This window comes from Volvox carteri (genome assembly GCF_000143455.1).
Source record: "Volvox carteri f. nagariensis unplaced genomic scaffold VOLCAscaffold_18, whole genome shotgun sequence".
Lineage (NCBI taxonomy): Eukaryota > Viridiplantae > Chlorophyta > Chlorophyceae > Chlamydomonadales > Volvocaceae > Volvox > Volvox carteri.
The window spans coordinates 328,662-350,811 of record NW_003307561.1 but is presented as its reverse complement, the minus strand read 5'-3'; the positions used below and the strand labels follow the sequence as shown (position 1 = coordinate 350,811).

The following is a 22,150-nucleotide window of genomic DNA, read 5'->3' as shown; positions in this document are numbered from 1 at the left end:
CACAGCGCTCTTCGTCATGGTCGTCCCCACCTGGGTCATCATCAGTTCCTCTTCTTGCCCGCCGCCGCCGCCGCCGCCGCCGCAGGGAGTACCCGCAGAGCCGCAGCCCCGGGGGGCGGCGGCACCGGCGGGGCCCACACAGATAGCCCCGGACAGCCACGACAACGGAGGCAGCGGCGGAGGCAATAGCATAGCGCCGGGAAGCGGCCTGACTGCGGCGGCGGTATCGCCGGTGCCGGCAGTGCCGCCGCCGCCGTCTCAAGGCGGCGATTGGAATGATGACATCAGCAACCGTCAATATAGCGCCGGCATCGGTCGGCCTGACGGAGGTGCTGGCGGCAGTGGCAGTCCTGCATCGCCGCCGTCGCGGCTAACGGCTGCGGCGACACCAGTTCCCCGGGAGCCGCACCCCCCGGGGACTCCGATGCGCAGCCTCAGCGAGTCTGAAATCCGTAATGTGAACGCAGCCGTCGCGGCCGCGGCGGCGGCGATGCCAACGTCGATAGTGACGCAGCCGTACTCGGTGCCCAGCCGTCAACCTACCAGCAGCAGGGGGTGCCGGGTCCTCAGGCGATTCAGGTCAGGTCTTCCTAGCTCTGGACATGTACCGCCGGCTCGCTCGTCTTCGCCGCCGCCGCCGCCGCCGCCGCCGGGACCATCGGCGGCTGCCCCTGCCGCTGCCGCCCCTGCCGTCCGAAGCCTCTTCCGCCTTCCCCTCGCCACCCAGAACCATCGCAACAACTTTAACCGGCACGGCAACACCACTGCGACGGCCGACGCAGCTGGCCGCAGAGCCCCCGCCGCTGCCGCCGCCGCCGCCGGCCGCCAATCTGCCCGGTCCGCGGGGGCCCCCGCCGCCGTCCTGCATGCGTACGGCGAACGCCGGGGTGGACAACCGACACGAGGAGCTGCCTCGTCCGAACCGGCCCTAGCTGCTGCAGCGGTTTCGGAGCGCCTTGGTGGAATTGAGTTAACCGATTTGGAGGTGCGCGAGGTGTCGTGCGCTGCGGGTCACTGGAGAGGTGTGGAGCTCCCGAGTTGCCATTCCCGTTCTTAAATTGACACCCGGACCCACCCGGACATTCTTAGCAAGGCAAATCNGGGGGGTCCTCACCCCCACCCCCACCCCCGGCCCCAACCCTGCACAAGGGTCTCACTCAACCCCAGACCTCCACTGCCGGCAGCAACGCAACTCCAGCTCCTCCACGTGCTGCAAACCGACCTCGAGACTACCGCACCCGACCCCCTCACGACCGGTACGACCCGTACGACGAGTGGTACCTGTACGGCAAGCCAGCAGACCTTCCGATGCCGTACACGTACGGAAAGGGCAAGTGGGGTGGCGGCGACGCCACCGCCGCCGGGACAGCGGTGGGCAGCGCGGGAGGCGAGGAGGAGGAGGAGCGCGAGCGCGCTCTGGTTGCCCACCTGGCTTGGCGTCTGGCAGACGGCACGGGCACCTGCACGGTGTGTCTTGGCGGGTTTGTGACCGGGGAGGAGCTCCGTCTGCTGCCCGGATGCGGCCATGTGTTCCATCGGTGCTGCATTGACAGGTGGGTGGATGGGGCCCCACGGAGGACGCCATAGATGTTGCCCGCGTGGGGTTGCGGTGTTGATGTGCGTTTGGGTTTGGTCTCGGGGAAAAAGTTTTGGTACCGATTCGTGCTGTCCGAGCTGACCGGGTTTCGGTTGTGGTACGTGTTAACTTACTCTCCAGTGGACCTGGGAGATTCGGAGGGGCGCACATGTACACGCTCCCGTTACTGTCAGCGCCGCAAAACGTGTCCCCTCCTCCGTGCTTTTGAAGATAAGACGTGCATTCCTGAAAGGTTTCGTTGTTCCCAACCTTTTTGCTGTTCTCTGTGCTCCACAAAGAAATCCTGCACGCCAACCTCTCCTGCTGGCCCCAGGTGGCTATCAACCAGCGCCACGTGCCCCAACTGCCGTACAATCGTCATGCCTGCATGGGTAGTTGAGATGGTTTTGGAGCTGGCGGCGGCCAGGCAGCGGCGCGGTAGCGGCAGTCCTGCGGTCGGCGGGGCCGGATCGGGGCTTTAGTATGCCTCGCGCCTCTCACGGCTCTGCCATTCACACGTTTAATTTGCCAGAATGTCCTTCCGAACGCTTCGCGATGTTACCTGTAGATTGAAATTGTAAATGATTATGGATGACGTTTTAGTGGAGGGCTTTGGGGTTGTTTTAGCGGTAAGTTGTCGGTCCTGTGTTGACGCACTGCCGGGCGTCGTGCCTTTACATGTGTCGTGCTATCATAGTGTTGCATCGTCGAAAACATCTAGCCAGGCTGCTTCTGCTGCAATTGATGCTGAATAGGGCTGCCGTACAAGCAGCAGTATGAGATTCTGGTGGAACGGAACCGTTGAGGGAAGGGTTGAGTCAAAAGCACTGCACCTCGTTCCCAAACTCTGGCGAGCCAGTACGGCATGGCAGTGCATATTTTATTTTTTCCATATGCAGTCCTGTTTCGGCGGGGCCTGAGGGAATCAGCGAGCCGCCGGTGTATATGTGTCAAAACCGCAAATGCTGCAATAAAGCCTGGCCTCAAGTGTTGCTGATGGCCATGAAGTACCGTACAAACGAACGCCGCGCAGCCCGACCTCCTCCCATAGTCCCGACCCGGCAGCCTCCAAGTCCAAAGCACACTATGAAGGGCCCTGAACAAAGGTAAATCGGACCAAAGGTAAACCCGAGGACGAAGATAAAAAAAGTCCACATGGACGTATTCCACCGTTTAAGTCTCCATGGCGCTCCGAAACCACAAGCTCAGGGTTCACCATCACGTCAGGGAATCTTTCAAGACCTGTTCCCTGAAAGCAAACTGGCGGCACATATGCCTTGAGGCGCATGAGCCTACGAATTCCATATCTTTTAACTGCGTGACAGACCGCGACCAAGTAAATATATATACATGTATGCGAATAGCAGCGCGCGTCAGTTTGGAGCAATCACGGCGCCTTGCAGACTGTGTGACGCTGAGTGTCACACCAACCATGAAACCTGCTAGCGCCTCATAGGAGAGGGTAGTCGTGTCCGGGGCTTGGGGCTGGGGGAATCTGAACCGCCGCCGCCACTTGCGCCCCCTACGCCAACGCCACTGGCATTACGAGCCCGTGCTCCAACTCGCTGCGGAGAGCGCGTCACTGTTGAGCACCTATTTACTGGACCGCCCGCTGGTGCAGATATTGCTGTCTTACGGCCACCAGCCGCCGGCGCTTGCGCAGCCGCTTCAGAAGCAGCACCACCGCCAGATCGGTCATCCCTTCGCAACACCGGCGCGCTTCCGCCTCCGCCACCACCACGGCAGCTGTCGCCGCTGCCATTGGCGTCAACCTCATCCCAGTCCATGCGCCCACGAGGCGATATCCTAGGGACGGCGGGAGCCAGTTCACCGGGCTGGCGACGTGTCGCTGGTGCCGCTGCCGCCGGCTGCAGCGGCTGCGGTGCCTCCACGGGCCGCGGCATCAACCCCGGGAGCTCGTAGAAGTGTTCTGAACGCACGAAGCAACCGCGCGTGCATGCGGTGTGGCCTGCTGCCTGACAGGTCATCCACTCGGGCGTGAAGCGCAGACTGCCGGGTTGGCTCAGCAGCCCGGGGTGGAAGCGACAGCAGCCCGGACTCGTGGCGTCGTTAAGGCCGCAGCGGACGCACCTGATCATGGGACGGGAAGGAGGATATTAGGAAGAGGCGAAATATGCGGTCGGAGAGAGTATGAGAAGGTGGAGATGAAAGTGAGTATGCAACCAGAAAAGGGCTATTGGGCAACACAGAGGCTTCGGTAGGCTAGCTAGGGCATGGGCAGGTAGGCTCCAGAGGACAAGCTCGCGGGTTGGGCTCACCACGGCAGACATTGGCTGAGAACTTTTGCGCCTGAACAGCGCTGCGCTCCTGTGCTCCTCCAGGTGCGTTCTATCTGCCCATTGCCGCTTATCTGTGGGACATGCTCCCGCCAACCCAATCTTCTTTAAAAACTTTTTGCTAACAACAATAATAGGTAGGTGGCTGGCAGAGGTTGAGGCCTGACTTCTGCTCCCGGACGTCCCAGGTTCAAATCCACCTGCCGTCCCCTCGGTGTGTGAGGGGTGTTGAAATGGGAGGTGGGCCCCCCATCTTATGGACGGTGTAGGACGTGATGACAGCAGCTTGCGAGCTGACCAGGAACTAAGGTGTGGCGCCGTTGATCCGCTAGATTTGGTTGGATGCTGGTAGTGAGTTGCCAAACCCAAATAGTACATTCTGAAGTCGGATTGGGTGAATGGATTAGGGTGCCCCTCTAGCAGGGGAGAGCAGGGAATTGCCTCGGGAAGGAGGCCACTGGTGAAGCTTAACCACCCTGTAACGACAACAACAATAACAACAGCAACATCACGTCACCGCGCTGATGGGTTGTCTTATCGTACCTGGGCAATACCACGGAAGCCGCAGGGTTGCCGCTCCTCCCCCAGCTGGACTCCTTGGGGCGGCCTCCACGCCGGGTAGGTGACGGTGGGGGAGGGGATGGAGAGCGCCTCCGTGGGGGCCCCGTCTCCGGCACTGTCGTCCGGACCCGCCCTCGCTCCTTGGCTGCTGCCCGTGGATGCGACGACTCACTGGCGCGGGGTGCAGCTGCACCAGGGACACCCGGGCCAGCAGCAGCAGCAGCAGAGGCGCGTCCGCCGCAGTGACGGCGCTGCTCCTGTGCGGCTGGCCAACCCGCCGCATTGTCACATGGATCAGTAGGCGGCGACTGCGGTTGCCAGCGCCCTAGGGTGATTTCTGAGTTGTGGTGGTCCTGGCTGCCGCTGCTCCCCAGGTCACTGCTGCCGCCGCCGGTAGTGCCCCGGCCGCCCCATTCCAGCTGCTGCTCGTGCTGCCGCTGCTGCTGTGGATACATTTCAAAAGCCCCGCCGCTGCCACCGCCATCCCCATTCCTGATGCTGCTGCTGCCATAAACGTTATTGCTCCCCAAGATGTATGCGTCTAAACCAGCGCCAGCAGCCCGCGGGTCGTCGGGGCCAGCACCGGCAGTTGCGGGCAAGGGCGGATTTGTGCACCCGGCCGCGCAGTCCATGGCCAGGCCGCGGCGGGCTGAGCCGCTGCTTACAACGGCTCCAACCAGCGCACTCAACCGGGAGCTGGAGGAGCTGGGGGGAGGGGGCGGCAGCTCCGCGGCAGCTGCACGGCCGTGGGATTCCAGCGTAACGGTCACGTAACGGCCGCCACAAATGCACATGAAGGCAGAATTAGACACTATACAGTGACACAAACCGGAGCCCAGGAACAGGAACAGACTGACGGCACCGCAGCCAGGAATTTGCATCAAAGCAAATGGTCGTGCGAACGGAAGACGAGCAAGGTGGGCAGCAACGAAGCTGGGAAGGAGGCAGCGGCGCGATAGTCGCCCCTGGGACGCACGGCGGCGGCACGCCGCAGTGGGAACGCAGTGGGCAGCAGAGGCGGCGCAGCTCTCCGGCGTCCCAGGGCAGCTGGTCGGAAGCATAGCCTGGCAAGCCCCCCAAAACACGCTGCACATGACCATCGGTGCCATGACCATCTGGACATGGTGGAGTCACGGAACGGCTACTTTTCCTCGCCCATTCCGTCCTGTCCCCACGTAATCGCCGCCCGCACACCTGTATCTTTCCCTAGATGCGTATGACTGCGCGGCGTCACCGCCGGCCCCACGTTGTTGTCAGCCGCCGCCACCTCCAAGCTGATGCTGCCCTCCGCCTCCTCCTCGAGAGAGGGTGACGCCGAGTGCGCGCTGCTGCCTGCTGGCGAGTCAGGACGGTTGATGCCGCCACCGCAGTTGTCGCCACTTAGCTCTACGCTGGGGCCAGTGGCCGGATCCCACCGCAGCTGGAGCCCGTTACCGGTCACCACTAGGACATCCTGGGTGCCGGAGGCTGGGGCTGTGACTTCGGCTCGTTCCCGTTGGTGTGGACGCAGCTGGCGATTAGCGTGCCGGGGTTGGTTTTGGCGATGCAGGTGGTCGTGGACGCCCTGGGGATGTTGTTGGTAGTGGTGTTGGTGATGTTGATGTTGGTGATGGTGTCTTCCTTCCATTGACTGGCAAAGGTCTTCTTCATTCGCCGGCCTGGGTGCCCGACCGTCTGTGGACCGACCACCGGCGGTACCACGGCCGGGCAAGGACGCAGCCATGTGGGGTTGATGAACCGGCATGGTCGGAGGGGCGAGGGCCTGCACCGCCGTCGCCGTCGCCACTGCCGCTGGCGGCGGCGGGCCACCGACGGCGACGGCCATAGGAGAAACGATGGTCGACCCTCGGCCGCAGCTGTTCCCTGAATCGAATAGAGCAACAAAGAGTGTGAACACGCGGGGAGCCACCGGCCCTGAAAAGAAAAGAGCAGCCCCATGGCAAAGTCGTCTTGTGCGCAGTTGAAGAATTGTACACAAAGGAGGCCTATCCCCTTCAAGACTGTACAAAAGAGAGACAAGAGCAAAACGTAACAGGAGACCAACCGGCGGACGCACGGGCCGCCACGGACATGGACCCCGCACCTGAGGAGTGCGACTGCTCCGCGGCGCTGCTGAGCTGCCGCCGCAGCCCCGCAAGCTCTGACAGCAGCGCACCGTAATCCCGTTCCCGCTGCTCCAATGCCTGGTTCCATTCGGCCTGCACCAAGAATATAGATGCCCCTAAGTTGAGAGGAGATCAGACACCAAAGCTGATGAGAGGGCTCGGTGAACACTGGGGTAAGCCGCCCAGGCGGGTGACGGGTTGCGAGTGAATCCTACCACAACACGCGACACCAGTTCTCCAGCGCCACAAAGGGCCTCCCCGCGCACCCGCTCCCCAGCATTACCTTGAGCTTCCTCACGGTCTCCTCATGCTCCTCAAGCGTCATAGTGCCCTGCGACCCAAATTGTGGCCAACACAGCACAGTCGGGATTGGATACACATAAGGACCCAGCCAGCCAGCCAGCCAGCATCACGGAAGCGTACGTCCATAATGCTGCATGTGCTGCAAGACAGCAAGGGCTACCCCCAGCCCCACCTGCCGCATATGCTGAAGCTCGGCTTCGTGGGCTGCCCTCTGCAGCTGCAGCTGCGCCTGCAGCGGCAGTGAAGCCGGGAGCAATGAGTTGTCCGGTAAGGGTTGAGTGGTTGCCCGCCCACAGCTGGGGATTTGTCTGGGGAAGTCGCCCAACCCGCGAGCTGAAATGTGCTACAGCTAGTCCAGCGAGGAGTTGCGACATTGTTTGCCTTCAGAAGGGTAAAGTGGATCTGACGTGCTTACAGCATGCGTCACACGCCGTGCAAGCTGCAGTGCATATGGGTCGAGACCAAAAGGGCATTTCGTGCTATGGACGCCAGATGGTAAGGCATGGAGGGCGTGTCTATTGTGTGCTTGCCCAGCCAAGCAAAAACACATATTTTCCAACTGAGAAAAAATACGAAGACTGCCTGTTGCTGGATAGGAAGGAGGAGACGAAGTGCGACACTGCACCCACTTGCAGTGACTCCACCGTCGCCCTGGCCGCCGCTGCCTGGTTGTGACTCGCTTCCGCAGCCGCTTTCGCCGCCGCGAGCGCCGCCTGCGAGTGTATAACGGCCACAATGGTGCAACGAACAGCCCCACACACGGTGAAAGGGAGCGCTCAGTCGAAAAGGCGCGGGTCATAGCACAGAGGTGCTTCCACCACGGGGCCATGACGGGGCCCGGGTGACGTCAGACAACTGCTCCAAGCGGAACAAACAAGCGCACAAGCACAAGCGCAAGCAACAACAAACTTACAGATCTGTCAGCAATACGCAGACCGGGAAGCATACCGCAAACGGAGCTATGTGCACTCTTAATGACGCTAACTGAATCAACATTCTCAATCAACGAGCTCACATGGATGCCAGCCGGGCAGCACCGTTACCCCGCTTGGGTCCCTTGGACTGTCTCCCACCTCCCTCAACCCCTACCTCGCCCCCAGCCGCACCTCCAGCCGCTGCAACTCCCCCCTCCAGGCCTCCTCCTGCATCTCCATCTGGCGCGCCACCTCAGCCAGCTCGGCCGCCTGTGAAGCGGCCTGCTGACGCAGCTCCTCCTCATGCCGTGTCCCCTGCGTACCGCCGGCCAAACACGCCATATCACATCGGATCGCATCGTGTAAATCACACTTGCGTCGCTCAGGCAAGCTTCCGCATGGATCGCGGAGACAAACGAACGCTGGCCGCGCTCGATAAATCATATCCGCGATTGCAACGAGCTCGCAGGCGGGAACAAGTACAGTATGACATTGCCGCTGCAGACAGCAAATGAATCAACAATCTCGGGCCATGGCCCACAAGTCAAACGGGCATTACGGCCTGCCGTACCACCTCAGCACCTCATTGGGGTCATGGTTGTTAGCGTTTGGGTTTTGTTTGGCCTCCTCATTACGCCCACCCAAGGATGCGCATACTGAGGCGCATACTTGCCTGCTCTTGCAACGCTAACTTGTGTGCATCCTCCTGCCGCTCGCGCTCCAGCTGGTATCGGTGCTGCAGTTGCAACAGCATGGATCTGTACGCACCACGAACGCGCGACTCGAAGTGCGCTTGCGCCAGCAATGAACCTGCAGACGACAGTACCACGGCGAACCCGCTCGTCGGCACAACACAAACAAACATCGGAGAGCCAGCATACCTACTGCTGCATGTACGCTGACAGAAGGTCCCCCGGCTGGCCTGGTTGCCTGGAGTCGGGTTATCGCAGTATCTAAGCTCAGCCCCCTTGTTGGCCGACGTGTCATGGCAGCAACCGGATGGAGATGCTAAGATTAGGCACCAAGAGGCCTGCGTTCATACAGCATAACCTACCTGCGGGATCGGAAGCCATAGACGCTGCGCCAGCTGACAGCGGCCTGTCCCGCATCAGCCTCAGCTCCCGTTCCTGGTCGCGGCTGCCATCTAGGTTTAACACGTCCCGCAGGACGGCCAGCGGCTCCGTCACTAGCCCCACGGTGGCACCATAGGCAGCCGAGGGCGCAAGATCGTCCACGTTGAGGCCTAGGGAGCTGAGGCGGAGGTCCGACAGGCCTGAGGTCGTGTGGATGGGCCCCTGCTGCTTTGGTTTGGTGGCGCAGGCCGCGGTCACTGCCACGCCAGCGCGTGGGCAACACCGGCACCCCGTCATCCGGTGATGTTTACAGGCAGCACCAGGGACCGAGGAGCGCTGTTGTTGATGTTGCTGCGCCAGCGGCGGTTGCGATAGCGGCCCAGGCCGAGTGGAGGACGGACGGTGGACGCCCGTGCAGCCGCCGGAGGTGCCATCACCAGCCGTGCCGCCGATGGACGCCGCCGAGGTGGGTTGCCGGGGTACGCACGGCTCCGCTTGGGGCTGGCTTGGGGCTGCGAGGGAGGCCCCGAGCTGCAGAACCTCCAGGGCTGAGTTGTACTGGTCCTGCAGCGATGCCACGGTGCGCTGTAGATCGTCCTCATAGCGCAAGTGTGCATCTGATGGCGGCAAAAAGGGGCGCGAAGGATTATGGTTGCCGCAGAACGTAAAAGAAGGGGTTGTGGCAGGATAAGCGCCGTAACCTCGAGGACATCCATATGCCAGGCAACATGTGTCTTGCGGTCCAGAGGAGCACCTTTGATCATGGCCTGCAGTTGCTGCACTTGCGCGGCCAGCTGTCCATTTGACTTGCTGAGCTGTTCCACCTTGCGATCTTTGTCCTGTAGGTCCAAATGGAGTAGTTCCTTTTCATCATGCAGCGACACTCGTTGCACGGGGCCGCGAGCGGCGGCGTGGTTTTCTGCCATGCACGCGCAGTAGCCTCAGCCTGGCCAGGCACTTCACCCTAAACTACTCAAGCGCATGATGCCAAAAATAATTCTCTACTACTTTTATTACCAAATAAATAGTACCTAAGAAGCAAATTAAGGACAGCCAGCCAAGTGCCGTTACCAGAGCCTATCCTTATACAGCGACAGCGAATAGAATATCCAGTTGTTTTCCTACTATCAACGCAAGGTATGACATACTGCCTGCTGCGGGAAGTGCCAAGCTGTCGACGAGAATGTGCCAGAACGTGTCGTATATACAGTTGACCATTCCTGTGTCGCAGATTACTAGCTATTTTATACCCGTTGTTGCATGAGGTGATAGTCTATAAGATTATGATAAACGCTTTCCGCAATCATTCCTCGACACCTTTTTTTGCATTTTGAGCAGCTTACTTGAGCCCATTGTTTCCAAGAGCCATGAGGCCAGCGACTCTCCCTAATAAGCAATTGCTTCAACAGCGTTCGCATGCTTCACTACGAGCGGCAACCGCACGTGGCCCTCTGCGCGTTTGGGCAGTGGCGCAGGTTCCTAAAGGCCCAACCCAGCAGGATGAACCCAAGGCCCCAATTGAAGCTCCAGTAGCTGCGCCCTCTAAACCACCGTAAGCCCGGTCTCCGGTGTCCTCAGGAAAAGCGTTGCAGCCAGCGGCGGTTGACAGATGCAAGTATTCTACCTTAAAAGCATCTTGGGCCACAGCGGGGGACAACTTTACTAGTTCTGAGGATTTAAGTAATCGAGTCATTGCACCCGCTTGCAGATCGGTGAGAGGAACTGTGTTCTTCACAAGTAGTCTGGACAGCGTCTCGACGGATGACGAATGCAGTGCCTTCATCGACCGCGACGGAGACTTCGTCGAGGTTATGTGCTGCGACTATGGTTTCAGGTGAGCTATGGTGTGAGGCCACGCACGAATGGTCAGCCAGTGCTGCGCTGTCTGAATGCCTGAAGATAGCCGTAACCTGAAACTTCAAACCCGTTACATATTTCTATTTCCCCTCATCCCGTCGCTCCTCTACAGGACGGGCGCCTCTCGTATGTACTCCAAGGATGCGGACGGCCGCATTCCCCGCACCGCCTTCCAACTGGTGAGAGTTTGTTAGCGCCTTTCACGCTGGCACGCCGCCATCCACTCGCGCCCCCTTGTTGTCGCCCTGTTGTTCTGTGCTTCTTCAACTACTCCTTGAATGTACCTTGACGTTAGTTACTAATGTCCATTACTGATATGCTCCCGCTTCTCGAAATTGGGGATTCAGTCCGGCCCTGTACCGCCCTTGTCTGAGTCACATGCTTTTCCCATCCCAAATTGGTATTGAATGCGCCCGTGTCACGCGCCGGCCACCCGCCACCGAATTGTAGGCCTGGTCAAATTTCCAGGAGGAGCTTCTGGCTTTGCGCCAGTCCTTCCGCTTCGATGACTTCGCCTCCATCGCAGAGGCCAACCCGCCGCGCACCGTTCTGGGTCGGGCGGCCTATGGGTTGGGGCAGGCAGTGGTGGACGGCTTTGGAGCCCTGGACCGAGCGCTGGAGAAGGGCCAGGTGGGGATTTGCCTGGCGGCATGAGGGTCAACAGTGGGTGTGCACGCGTGGTGCATGGATCGCACATACAGCACCTGCCCTTGCCTCTGGCACGGGGTTCGGGATGTACGGGGTTTGTGATGGGGATTACAGGTATCCCACGTGTCAGAAGCAGGAGGGCAAGCACCACGCCAGGTACTGGAACTCTTTACATTGCGCTGCCCAGGCATCAGCAGCGCACAACGTGCTGTTGGTTGTGCATCCAGACGGTTTGGCGTTGGGATGGTCGACATGCCCCGAGGTCCTCTTGTGGAGACATGCGATCGTCTGCACCTCCTTGTCATTGCCTGATCTCAAATCCTGGAAAGGCAATGGGGTTCGGGTTCTATCTGCTGTCCCTGTTGTTGTGTACAGGTCCTGGAGAAGCTCCATCCCCGCCCACTCACCGTGGACGTGAATGGCGATGGCACAAAGCTCATCAACGAATGCAAGGCGGTGAGATATCAGCAGTAGTGGGTGACCTGGTGAGGAGCGCTATTGAATGGCCAGCTGGTTCACGGTTTAGGGGGTGCTTGTGGGCTAAGTTTACTAGGATGGGACTTAAGGCATGTGTGGAAATGCGGAGGCGCTTGTAGGAGGGTGCAGCTACTCGAGTAAGCTCAGTGTGAAACATGGCTTCGCACGCGCACCCACTGGCAGGTATCCCACTAGGCATGGTTAGGCATGGTGAGGACCTACTTACTTGAGTGGCATCTAACAGCTGTAGGGAGGTGCAGGTTGATGCTGGATACCCACCATTTATCCATTCCTCGCATCAATCTGTCCGTCACCTGCAGATTCGTTCCAAGCTCAAGCAGTTGAAGCTAAGCAACCAGGCGGTGTGGGACCGCGAGCATGCGCGTGAGCGTGCCGGCCAAGCGGTGGAGACCCCCTGGTGGGTCTTGGAGAGGCACATAATTACGGACCTTGCGCGCTGCGTTCTTGTGACGGCACAGGTGTCGTATCCTCGACAACAGCAATTCTATGGACCCATGTGCCGTTTGAGCTCCGCATCGCGATGCATGTGCGCCTGGACTTTGGGATGTACACACATACATGTACCGGTCGCTACTGATCCGCCATCCATCACCACCGTCCATCCCCATTAGGTCGACACGTTTGCAGCGGCAGCTGTGGATCATGTTGATGAATTTTTTAGTAATTCGTGCTGTCAATCGCTACTTTTTGATCGCAGGTTTATTAAGGGCGTCTACCTGTCTCTCTGTGTGTTGCTGGACGTGTTGTTCAACAATCGTCCCATCCAGCGATTCTGGTTCCTTGAGACAGTTGCGCGCATGCCTTACTTCTCATACATCTCCGTTCTGCATCTGTACGAGTCGTTTGGCTGGTGGCGCGCGGGTGCGGAGCTCCGTAAGATTCACTTCGCGGAGGAGTGGAACGAGCTGCACCACCTGCAGGTGGGGTGGTTAGGTGGCGGCGTCAGTCCTTGTGCGTGTGCGTACGTCAGTCAACAAGTGTGCTTTCATTTTCGTGTGCAATCTGTCCAGTCTGCGACGTAACACTGCAACACTGCATATGCGGTGGTTCGTGTAACGTTGTTTATCATCGGCGTTACGTTGAGTGGTTTCCGTGCACAGGGGATGTGCACACGTGTGCCCCGTCAGGGGCGTTGCGCTGCTTGTGCACATTGAGGCATATGAGCACATTTTCCCATGTGCCTGTGCGCTGACCTCGTTCGACCCGGATACGCCTCTTCGCAGATTATGGAGTCTTTGGGTGGCGACAAGCTATGGTTTGACCGCTTTTGTGCACTGCACGCCGCCGTGGTGTACTACTGGATTTTGCTGGCACTGTACGTCTTCTCGCCGGAGCTGGCGTACAACTTTTCAGAGCTGATTGAGGCTCACGCGGTGGACACATACGGTGAGGTAGAGGCCGTCCAGGAGAGGGCTGTTGCTGTGCGTTCGTTACAACTGCGCGTAGTACTTCGTACCCATATTTCCCATGGGACATTTGAAGTTATTGCAGCTCTCCCTGGATGTTACCGCATTACCTGACTGTCCAATGTGCAGATGTCGATGTAACCTGATGTGTCAGCTTGTCGGGCCAAAGGTAAGGCGGACCGGAAAACGAACACAGAGAAGGCCACAACCCTGCGATTGCCAGTAGGATCTGGCCTTCGGTGTGCTCGTTTTCCGGTCTGCCTAGCCTTGTGGACCCTGCAGGAATTATCTTCCATAGTCCGGACAAAGCCTCTGGTTTAGTTAACAAAGCCCAAAATCAGGTCCCCGAGCCTGCCACTTCCCGGCCACGAGCTCTGTCTTCAGCCGCCTTCGGACTCCGGTCGCGTGATCTGACGCTGCCTTGCACGGCTTTGCGCTGCGCGGCGTCGCTCCGTGCAGGGGAGTTCGTGGACGCCAACGAGGAGCTGCTCAAGTCCCTGCCGCCCCCACTGGTGGCCGCCATGTACTATCGATCTCAGGACTTGTACATGTTTGACAGGTGAGGATGGTAGTGAGGGCAGGCAGAAGAGGGGGTGCGGCTTTCATTATCGAACGTTGAATTGCAGTTAACCGGTGTCCTTGTCGGCAGTCCTGAGCACGACCATGATGACAGCGGCGCGCTGTGGCCCCCACTTGCTCCCCGCAACCGTCGCAACCGTCCTCTTTTCTCCCTCCCTTGTGGTTTTGCCAACTAGTTTTCAAACATCGCAGCCGCTGAAGAACCCGCGGCGGCCCCCTTGCAAGAACTTGCACGACGTGTTTTGCAACATCCGAGACGACGAGCTGGAGCACGTGAAAACGATGCGCGCGTGCCAGGACGCAACCGTGCAACAGGATATCGTCAACCGCCGGGAGGACGGACCCCGCATTGGCCTATGAGACGTTCCTTGCGGACCGACAGGCTAGGGATGGAGCGCCTGGCCTGGGACCCGCGAAAGGGATGTACTATGGGGACCTGGATGCCCCAGGATGCAACGGAAGCGTTGGACAATTTTGGGCCTTATCTGAGGAAGTGCAACAGACTTGGGAATGGCGGGCGCGAAGTAGGAGGAGCATTTGAGCCAGGGCGAAAAGAGGCGCTACTCTGCAGGGGGAGGCGGTGGGATGCGGCCGTTCTGCACATCGAATAATGCGCAAAGGCGTGGGGTGAAGCGCGCTGGTTGGCCCGCTCCACCCCACCCCCCTTGCGCGCCACCGCCAGCGTGTACACCATTCGTTAATTCAGGCCTACCCGTCAGGTTCTGTATATGTCCTGTGCCTTGTGGACGTTGTGCCTAGGGTTACGTGTTCATGTGCCCAAACGTCCGAGTTATTTTGCATGAGTTTGCCGTACACGGAGAGTGCTGTGCAGCGTTTTGCGAGCCAGATGGCAAGCCCACAACCTTAAAAATGATGTAGTCTCCGGGTTGTAAGTGGCAGAGCCCAGGAGGCGTGGCTGGACTGTGTGAGCAACAGCTGCTAGATTGGTAGCGTAGCGCACATCGTGGCGTTTGTATTGGCGCAGCACTGTGTGACGTGACTGGATTTCTGATTTTTTTTCCCGTCCTGCTTTCCTAACCTTGTTTTTCAATCGTTGGATAAGATGTTTTTTTTTGAATGGGCGAAGGGCGGAAGATTATGGCAAAGAATCACCTGATCGGCATATGTATTGCCAGAACAAGGAACGGGAGGTATTACGAGCTTGGCGTGCTGTTGAGTGAAGGTTGAGGAGGGAGTGCAACATGGAGAAGATACCTTGCAGGAGTTATAGGCAGGAATAGTGGTGAAAGCTCTTCTACGGTGTTTATTTTACGCATGGCAAGCTGGTACAGTAGAGTATTCTTTTGCCTGTTGAGCTCTTGTATTCAAGTATAGTAGAGCAGAACGGACTGGACTAGCTAGGTGTATGCATAAGCGTGTTTGTTCTTTGGCGAAAATGATGCGGTACAACATGGTTTCGCGCGGTGTATCCGGGTTAGGTACGGCACCTGAACCTTGCGTTGACTAAGCAAATTAGGATTGCCTTGTACGTGCCGCATGTATAATGGCTGTACTACGGTAAAAGTCACTTGCACATAGCAAGGCTATTTGACGATAAATCGTTGTATTACCGTTGCCTGCTGCGTGGAAAGGATATGCCTTGGCACTTGTCGTCGTGTTCTGTGTATGGATATTGCTAGAATTTGATAGTCCATTTTCCTTTCGGTGTTTCGTTCCGGTGCCCCGATGTAAGATGGAAAAGCACCACGTTAATATCTACATTTTCTTCTCTCCTCCTACGTCTTTCTACCGTTTAGCTCATGCAATCACGCCAGATTCCATTTACGCCTAGCAATCCACCTGGCACCGCCCCTCGCGTAATCTACCGCACAATAACGAACTCCAAGCATAAATGACTATCTTAAGGACAACCACAAAAAAAATGCAGAGCGCTACACTCAACTGTCCCCGCAAACGAAAACTCCATGTTTCAAAACTCTTCCGTACTTGCTCACGGTACCCTAAGTCATGCCTCAAACCATTCCAAGAATGGGTTCTCCAAGTGATACATTCTCCAACAAACGACGCGCAAAAAAGCACCATGCGCATTTCATCATACCGTACTGCAACCAAACGTTCAGCGTTGTAAAAAGAAATTACATGTGACAGTTGTTGCATGTCACAATCCAGCACCGAAGCACGGAAGATGCCCCGCCCGTGAACGTCTCGCCATGACGAGCATGTCATCCCCCTTGCCCCGAGCTAAGCCATACACACCATCCTTGCGCAACCGCAACTATCTAGGTTAACATGGCATTCACTTACATATGCATGCCAATACGGGAGAAACCCAATGCCGCGCACTCTCTTTGTAAGGGCTGAGCGGAACTGGAAAACGCTCTCCATAATTGGCCCGCACGCGAATGCGCATCCAGCGTCCTTGCTGTTGATGCGGCTGTTGCTGCTGCTGTATCCGCGCTTTCTTTTTCAGGAAGCGGACAGATGAAATATGATGAGCACACCTGACACGACGACCAACCCCTTTGCCATAATCATTGGCAACAGTCCAACGAAGCCAATCAATTACCCAACCTGGTCGAACAGCGGCGCGCGCCCCGTACCGGCCGCGGGCCACCATAGCATCAAACCACACCATGCACGTCAGACGGCTGTCCAGGTTGCGCGAACACAAGGTGCAAGCTATCCCAACCTCTTCAGCCCCTTACGGAACGTTTTTGCCCCTCCCTAGGCGCCGCCTGGAGGAGAAGCATACCAGATGTAAATGCACTGCAATGAACCGCACTACAAGTAAGCGCGACAAAAGAATTAACCAGCAGAGCTCACACGACAACACAACTGAAGCATTACCGCAACCCGTAATAATAGCGAACACAACGGAAGCGCATCATCCCAACCAGGCATTCCTAAAATCCGTGCTCAGTGGAATCGACTGTGAAAGGCGATGACCCCAGGCCCAGCCACGCAATAGGGAGGTCCCATCACCTGACTTTCCCTAGGCCATCCACCACAGCTCAAGTAACTGCCGGCGTAAACACATCCGCAGCAGGAATCCAGTGTCAATTTCTGTGGCTTCTCCTTCCCTTAAGGCTGGAAGCCGCTTCAACGCGATAAGTATAAATAATTGGACATGTCGGGCAGAAGCGTCAGGAGAGGTAGCCATACGCGAAAGGATATGCGTGAAAGGCTGCGTCCGCAAGCCCCACGATAAAACCCCATGGCGATACACGGTAAACGCAGCGCCATTACTGCCACGTACCAGAAAACCCGTTAATGCCAGCCGACAGTGTGCCGTACAGCTCCTATCGCCGGCAAAATTATGGCGGCCCGGCTGCACGGAGGCCAACCCACGGAGGAAAACACAATCGGTAATTACTTAATTCAATCCCGAACATTCGCCATAGTAAGGAAAGAGAAACGACCTGCCAACAGCAGGGCAGCCGCAAGCCATTCCCGGGTAAGCTGTTCGCCCTCTTCTGGCCCAAACAACAGGAGGAAGAACATCGGTACCGGGTACACAGGCACAAACAAGCATGACCCAAAAGCCCTTGCGCCACCTGCAGATAAGACCACAAGAATACCACAACGCAATTTAGTTGGGGAAGCACGTCGATGATATCTCTAGACGCGGTCTCAACACTTCGCCAGTACAATTGAATGCCGCGGTCCCTAAGTGGAATCTTCACCATCAGATATGCCGCATGCAACAGCGAAAAAAGCCTTGCCGTCCAGCCTTGACGCAATACACTATTCGGCGTCTGTCTCTCACACTCCATCTTCTCTTGCATGCATCGGGATGTACTTCCAAAATCGCAGGACACAAACCCCCTCCGTGTCCTCACTTTCCCCTACTGCAGAGGCAGCTGCGGGCCTATTTCTAGGACTCATTCAGCTCACACGTTTTACATACATAACGATATAAACGCGCTACCTACCCGCATCCAGTCCTCTACCAAAGACCTGAATGGGACGGCCTATGCACAACACGTCGTATTTCAAGTTTAATACTTCAAGTTACACCGCAACCTACCGTGGTTTGATGTCATCTCCGTACCGTTTCACGACTTAGCATCTTACGAGATAGTAGTAATAATAAGGCCGTCACGCACGCTGCCGGCCAAGCGGTCCATACGATGTCGAGATGCGACAGGGCTTTACCAAAACAGTGCCATCAGGACGCCACAAAAAAGCCAGTTACCCGCAAGGACATAAAACTCATGCCCAGGCGCATTACAGAGCCTTGCCCTCAACCATAGCGCCCTGTCATATTCATTTGCTGCAACATCTGCCCAGGGCACGTGCGCTAACGGTGAGGCCCATGCCTCCGACGGCCGGTGTAATATTCCTTCAAAGCGCCCTTTTCACCCGTCGCGGCGCAGCATCTGCAGGAAACAATGCTGCGGTAGTGCCGCGGCCCTCTCAGACTGGCACGCGTGTAATACGTTTCTTTCATGCACTACCGTTGTTGTTAGTAGCGCATCATCCGTCCACAGCCATGCATGCTGCGCCAGCCACCGCGTCCAGACCCGGCTCCAAATGCGTCCATAGCGCGTCGATTGATGGCGAATCCATCCGTTGTGGCGCCTCCATCATGTACGGGGCCTCGGCCATCCCCGCAGCCTTGCTGTCGCTTTCGGCGTTCACCTGCGTTGACGGGGCGGCAGCAGCCAGCTGCGGCGCTGCGCCACCGAAACCGCCGCCGGCACCCGCCGGTTCCTGCAGGGTTGCTGCAGGTGCGGCCCCCGGCGCCACTCCAAGGTGCACGTATACGCCCTGTGCGGCCGCCTGTGCAGCAGCGTTGACCAATGCGTGGTGGTGGCGGTGATGCAGCTGCGCTGCACCAAGACCGACGGGCAACAGGTCAAGGCTGCCAGGCACAAGACCAGGTGCGGTGTACGGCATCCCAGGAACTGAGCACGAGAACGGCAGGCTGCAAGTTGCTGCAGCAACGTTAGCATGCGGGTTTGGGTGCGGGATAGCGCCGGCGGACATCATCGCTCCCGTCGCGCCAGTGGCAAGCGTAGCCTGCGGCGCCACGGAGCTTGCTGCCATGCCGGAGTTCCCACACACAGCAATCTGGTTGTCACTGCTCACGGAGCTCGTTGTGGTGGAGCTGCTCGCGGGCTGCGCAGCTCGGAGTTGTGGCCGCTGCTGCCGCAACTGCTGTATGTCGAAGGTGGTCGGGGTGTCCACACCCTGCTTGCTGTCACATCCAGCGGTGCCCTGGTGCTTCATGCGCAGCGCCTTCTTTGTCTGGTGCGGCATTACACTGTTCGGGTCATCGTTACGTGCAAAGCGGCCGCCCACGCGCGGCCGTGAGTCCGCGAGCGTTTTGCGGCATTGGTACTTAATCTCGCGGTTGAAGTTGCGGTTGTTGCGCTTGCTGCGGTAGCGAAGGATGCGCTGCATGCGCTCCTCTGGCGTCAGCCGCCCGATCAGCTGTTTGGCACACCACATGGCAAGTACCAAGCCAGGGTCACAAAAAGGCTATCCTCACAACATGCGTTTTTGTGAGGCGAGGCAGCAAGTATGCTACTTGGCTCGTGTGTAGTAACACGACTACATTACATGGCAACACGTATGACGTCTGCTGTTGTGTTATTGGGGGGAACGACATGAAACCCCCCTCCTCTCAGCATATCTTTACCCGTGCCCGGTATGCACTCAGGGCTCCGTCCGTGTTAACCGGCGCACCTTTTGCCCCGTCGCTGCTACCTCCGCCGCATCCGCGCGGAGCTCCAGGGAGGTGGACCGCCAGGCGCCGAGCTCCAGTGCGCTCTGGCTCTTACGCAGCTTGGAGCCGTTGACTCCGATGGCCACTGCTGCTCCGGCGCTACCAGGTGACACAGCAGGCATCCCTGCCGTGCAAGTTGCACTCGCACCCGCCGCTGCTGCTGCGTCCTCGGCACCAACGTCAACAACGGGCCCAGCAAGCCTGCACGTGGAGGACAGGGCACAAGAACAGGTTCTCGCTTGTATACCAAAGCAGTTCCAACCCCATTCCAAAAAGGAACGTCAACTTGCAAAAGATTATTTGCAAGACGCCATCAACTATAAACAATGTTGACCTATTGCGCGCGAGTGGATGATTGCAGACTTACATGTTGGATGGTGGCAATGGCATAGCGAAGCCCAACGGGTATGGGGCAGGCGAAAAAGGGGTTGCGGAAGGATAGAGGTGTGCTGCCATGCCAAACATGTCTGCGGGCTGCGCCACCTGTAGTAGGAAGCCCTGTGGGGACACAGGAAGTGTGCCAACCGGAAACATGGCAGCCATGGCCAGCGCCTCTGGAGCGGCTACAGGCCCTGTAGCCACCGCGCTAACAGAGCCCAGAGCGCAGCTTGGTGGCAACGCTGGCGCCGCGCTCGCCACCGCCACCCCCATTGAAGCGCCCTCATGCGCCTGCTGCTGCTGCTGGGTGCTTTCATCCGTGCCTTCACGCTCTATAAAGCTCAGTGTGTTGTTCATGAGAACCGACAGGGTTCCCGTAGACGGAACGTGACGCAGTACCCCAGCGACAGCACCACCAGTATTGCCGCCACGTAAGGCCCCACTGACGAGCTCCGTTCCGCCATCAACATGAGAGGGAGCGGCATCGATAGGCACCTGCATCGCTGGTGCCTTGGACGCCGGCGCACAATATGCAGCGGTAACGGCGTCCGCTTTGGACGGAGAGCGCGACAAGAAGTGCGCCGAGCTCGCACCTGCACGAGGAGCAAAGTTTGGTCAATGGGAAGCGCAATAGGACTTCCGCACTGCCGGAGCACTGGACAGCTGAGCCCCCTGCACGCAAGGCAGTTGACACCCAACTCCAGCACGGCAAAATCGATCCCTGCTGTCCGCACCGCGCCCTTTCCTAGCACGGCCTCCTTACCTGGCGATGCCCCAGGAGCGGGGCTTGGAGCGCTGGGCCATGAGTCAGCGCTGTCAACCCGGTCAGGGCCGATCAAGCTGGGGGGAGGAATGTCCGCTGCCGGCGGGATGGGCAGCGGAGCACACTGCAACCGGGAAGTTGCCGTACAAATGTCCGCAAGGACGACAAAACAAGTTGGTGATGCATGTCAAGAGGAGGATGGAGTGAAGTGGTGTGAAGGAAAGCTGTCCATCGTAAAACAATAATTACGTGTATCACAGAACACGTGGGAAGACGAAGCGGAGGCCGGTGCTGCAAGACAAGAAAACAGGTGCCCGCATAGCAGCCGAGCAGGAGCCGCAGGCAGCGCCGCATTGCCATTGCAAGGGACCAGGCCCGCACTCACCGGTGACGGCGCACACTCAGGCACGGATTCCAGCGCAGGCCGGACCCGCGCCTTGGTGCCCGTTGTTCCCATCTGGTTGGCGTACTGGCGGGGTGGCGCGCTGAGCCCAGTTACAGGCGGCATGTTGCCCTGCTGCTCCAGGAGCAGCTGCGAGGATATAGACGCACATGGGGCAAAACCATGGATGCACGTCCATGGCTAAGGAGTGTAGGCCAGCGTATACAGCTAGCTAGTACCGCCGAGGAAGGGAAATTGCCGTGGCGAGTGGATGCACCAAATACTGGCTGAGCATAAATAAATAGACGCGTTTAGGTCCCCATCCCAACAAAAGCACCTGAAGGTCATTTGCGCTGAAGCTCCGAAACGCTCCGCTGCGGCTCGATTGGCCCATGCCCAGACTCGAGCTATCGCCACACATGGCGCCGCTATTACTGCTGGGGCCATCCCCGCTGCTGGTGGGTTGACTGGACACAGACAGTTGCTGCTGGCGCGCGTGCTCTGTTTCCGGTTCAACCTGCGAATACACAAAGTGTTCCGCTCGACAGGAAATCGCCAAGATATCAAGGACTCCGCACGATGCAAGCAGGGGAATGTTCTCAGTGGTGGCGTGAATGTAACAGGCTTCTTCCGGAGGGGAACAACCGCAAACTTTGGCGGGCTTCTACTTACGAAAGGCAGCGGCGAGTCGTTAAAAAATTCTTGGCCAGTAAATTCCTCCACAGAACGAGCAATTTCATCCTCGCCAAAGTCTGGGGCCAAATCTGTATGTCCGCGGCGGCAAAGGGCACGGGTTCCACGCTAATGGGTCATATCTCTGTAAAGCATGCTCCATCGTGTCAACGAAACACAGGCACCTAATTTGACCCCGCTTAGGACTGTTCCAGGGAATCAAGGGCGAAGCACGAACGGCGCACCTGGCACGCCATGATTTAGCCATTGGTCAACGCAGCTTAGGTCCTCGCCCACATTGGGAACGCTTCGAGGACTATGGGTCAGCCAGTTCGTAATAACCGAATCCATGCAGTCCTGGAGAGTCCAAGGGTCAGTGTCCAGGGTTTGCCGCAATTCCGCAGCCGACGCCGAGAGAGCCCTGGGCTAATGTTACAATTTTAGAA

The 22,150-nt window shown here is 58.2% G+C and overlaps 4 protein-coding genes across 4 annotated transcripts; 2 read left to right on the top strand and 2 right to left on the bottom strand.

Annotated features, from left to right (window-relative positions):
- Nucleotides 1-1,308: 1,308 nt before the first annotated feature.
- On the top strand, nt 1,309-2,058 carry VOLCADRAFT_60307 (uncharacterized protein; the record flags this gene model as incomplete). The annotated part of the gene is made up of 2 exons (XM_002950338.1): nt 1,309-1,553; nt 1,911-2,058. The coding sequence occupies 2 exons, from the start codon at nt 1,309-1,311 to the stop codon at nt 2,056-2,058; spliced, it is 393 nt and encodes a 130-aa protein (XP_002950384.1).
- A 960-nt stretch (nt 2,059-3,018) lies between these two features.
- Nucleotides 3,019-9,894, bottom strand: VOLCADRAFT_104646 (uncharacterized protein; the record flags this gene model as incomplete). Its single annotated transcript, XM_002950218.1, has 15 exons — nt 9,584-9,894; nt 8,811-9,446; nt 8,525-8,566; nt 8,398-8,492; nt 7,949-8,071; nt 7,472-7,555; nt 7,015-7,071; nt 6,838-6,870; nt 6,518-6,632; nt 6,203-6,348; nt 5,629-5,998; nt 4,709-5,170; nt 4,607-4,621; nt 4,417-4,480; nt 3,019-3,667 (listed from the first exon to the last, which is right to left on the bottom strand). Exons 1-15 carry the CDS (start codon nt 9,753-9,755, stop codon nt 3,019-3,021), a joined length of 3,063 nt encoding a protein of 1,020 aa, XP_002950264.1. The 5' UTR covers nt 9,756-9,894.
- Nucleotides 9,895-10,196: 302 nt separating this feature from the next.
- VOLCADRAFT_90709 (uncharacterized protein) lies at nt 10,197-14,177 on the top strand (the record flags this gene model as incomplete). Its single annotated transcript, XM_002950337.1, has 10 exons — nt 10,197-10,381; nt 10,538-10,663; nt 10,799-10,865; nt 11,137-11,316; nt 11,710-11,790; nt 12,132-12,229; nt 12,530-12,752; nt 13,056-13,218; nt 13,698-13,797; nt 13,994-14,177. The coding sequence occupies 10 exons, from the start codon at nt 10,197-10,199 to the stop codon at nt 14,175-14,177; spliced, it is 1,407 nt and encodes a 468-aa protein (XP_002950383.1).
- A 4,077-nt stretch (nt 14,178-18,254) lies between these two features.
- Nucleotides 18,255-22,055, bottom strand: VOLCADRAFT_90708 (uncharacterized protein; the record flags this gene model as incomplete). Its single annotated transcript, XM_002950217.1, has 9 exons — nt 18,255-18,560; nt 18,870-19,214; nt 19,470-19,710; nt 19,877-20,007; nt 20,092-20,480; nt 20,651-20,774; nt 21,036-21,182; nt 21,705-21,796; nt 21,950-22,055. 9 exons carry the CDS (start codon nt 22,053-22,055, stop codon nt 18,255-18,257), a joined length of 1,881 nt encoding a protein of 626 aa, XP_002950263.1.
- Between the last annotated feature and the right edge of the window lie 95 nt (nt 22,056-22,150).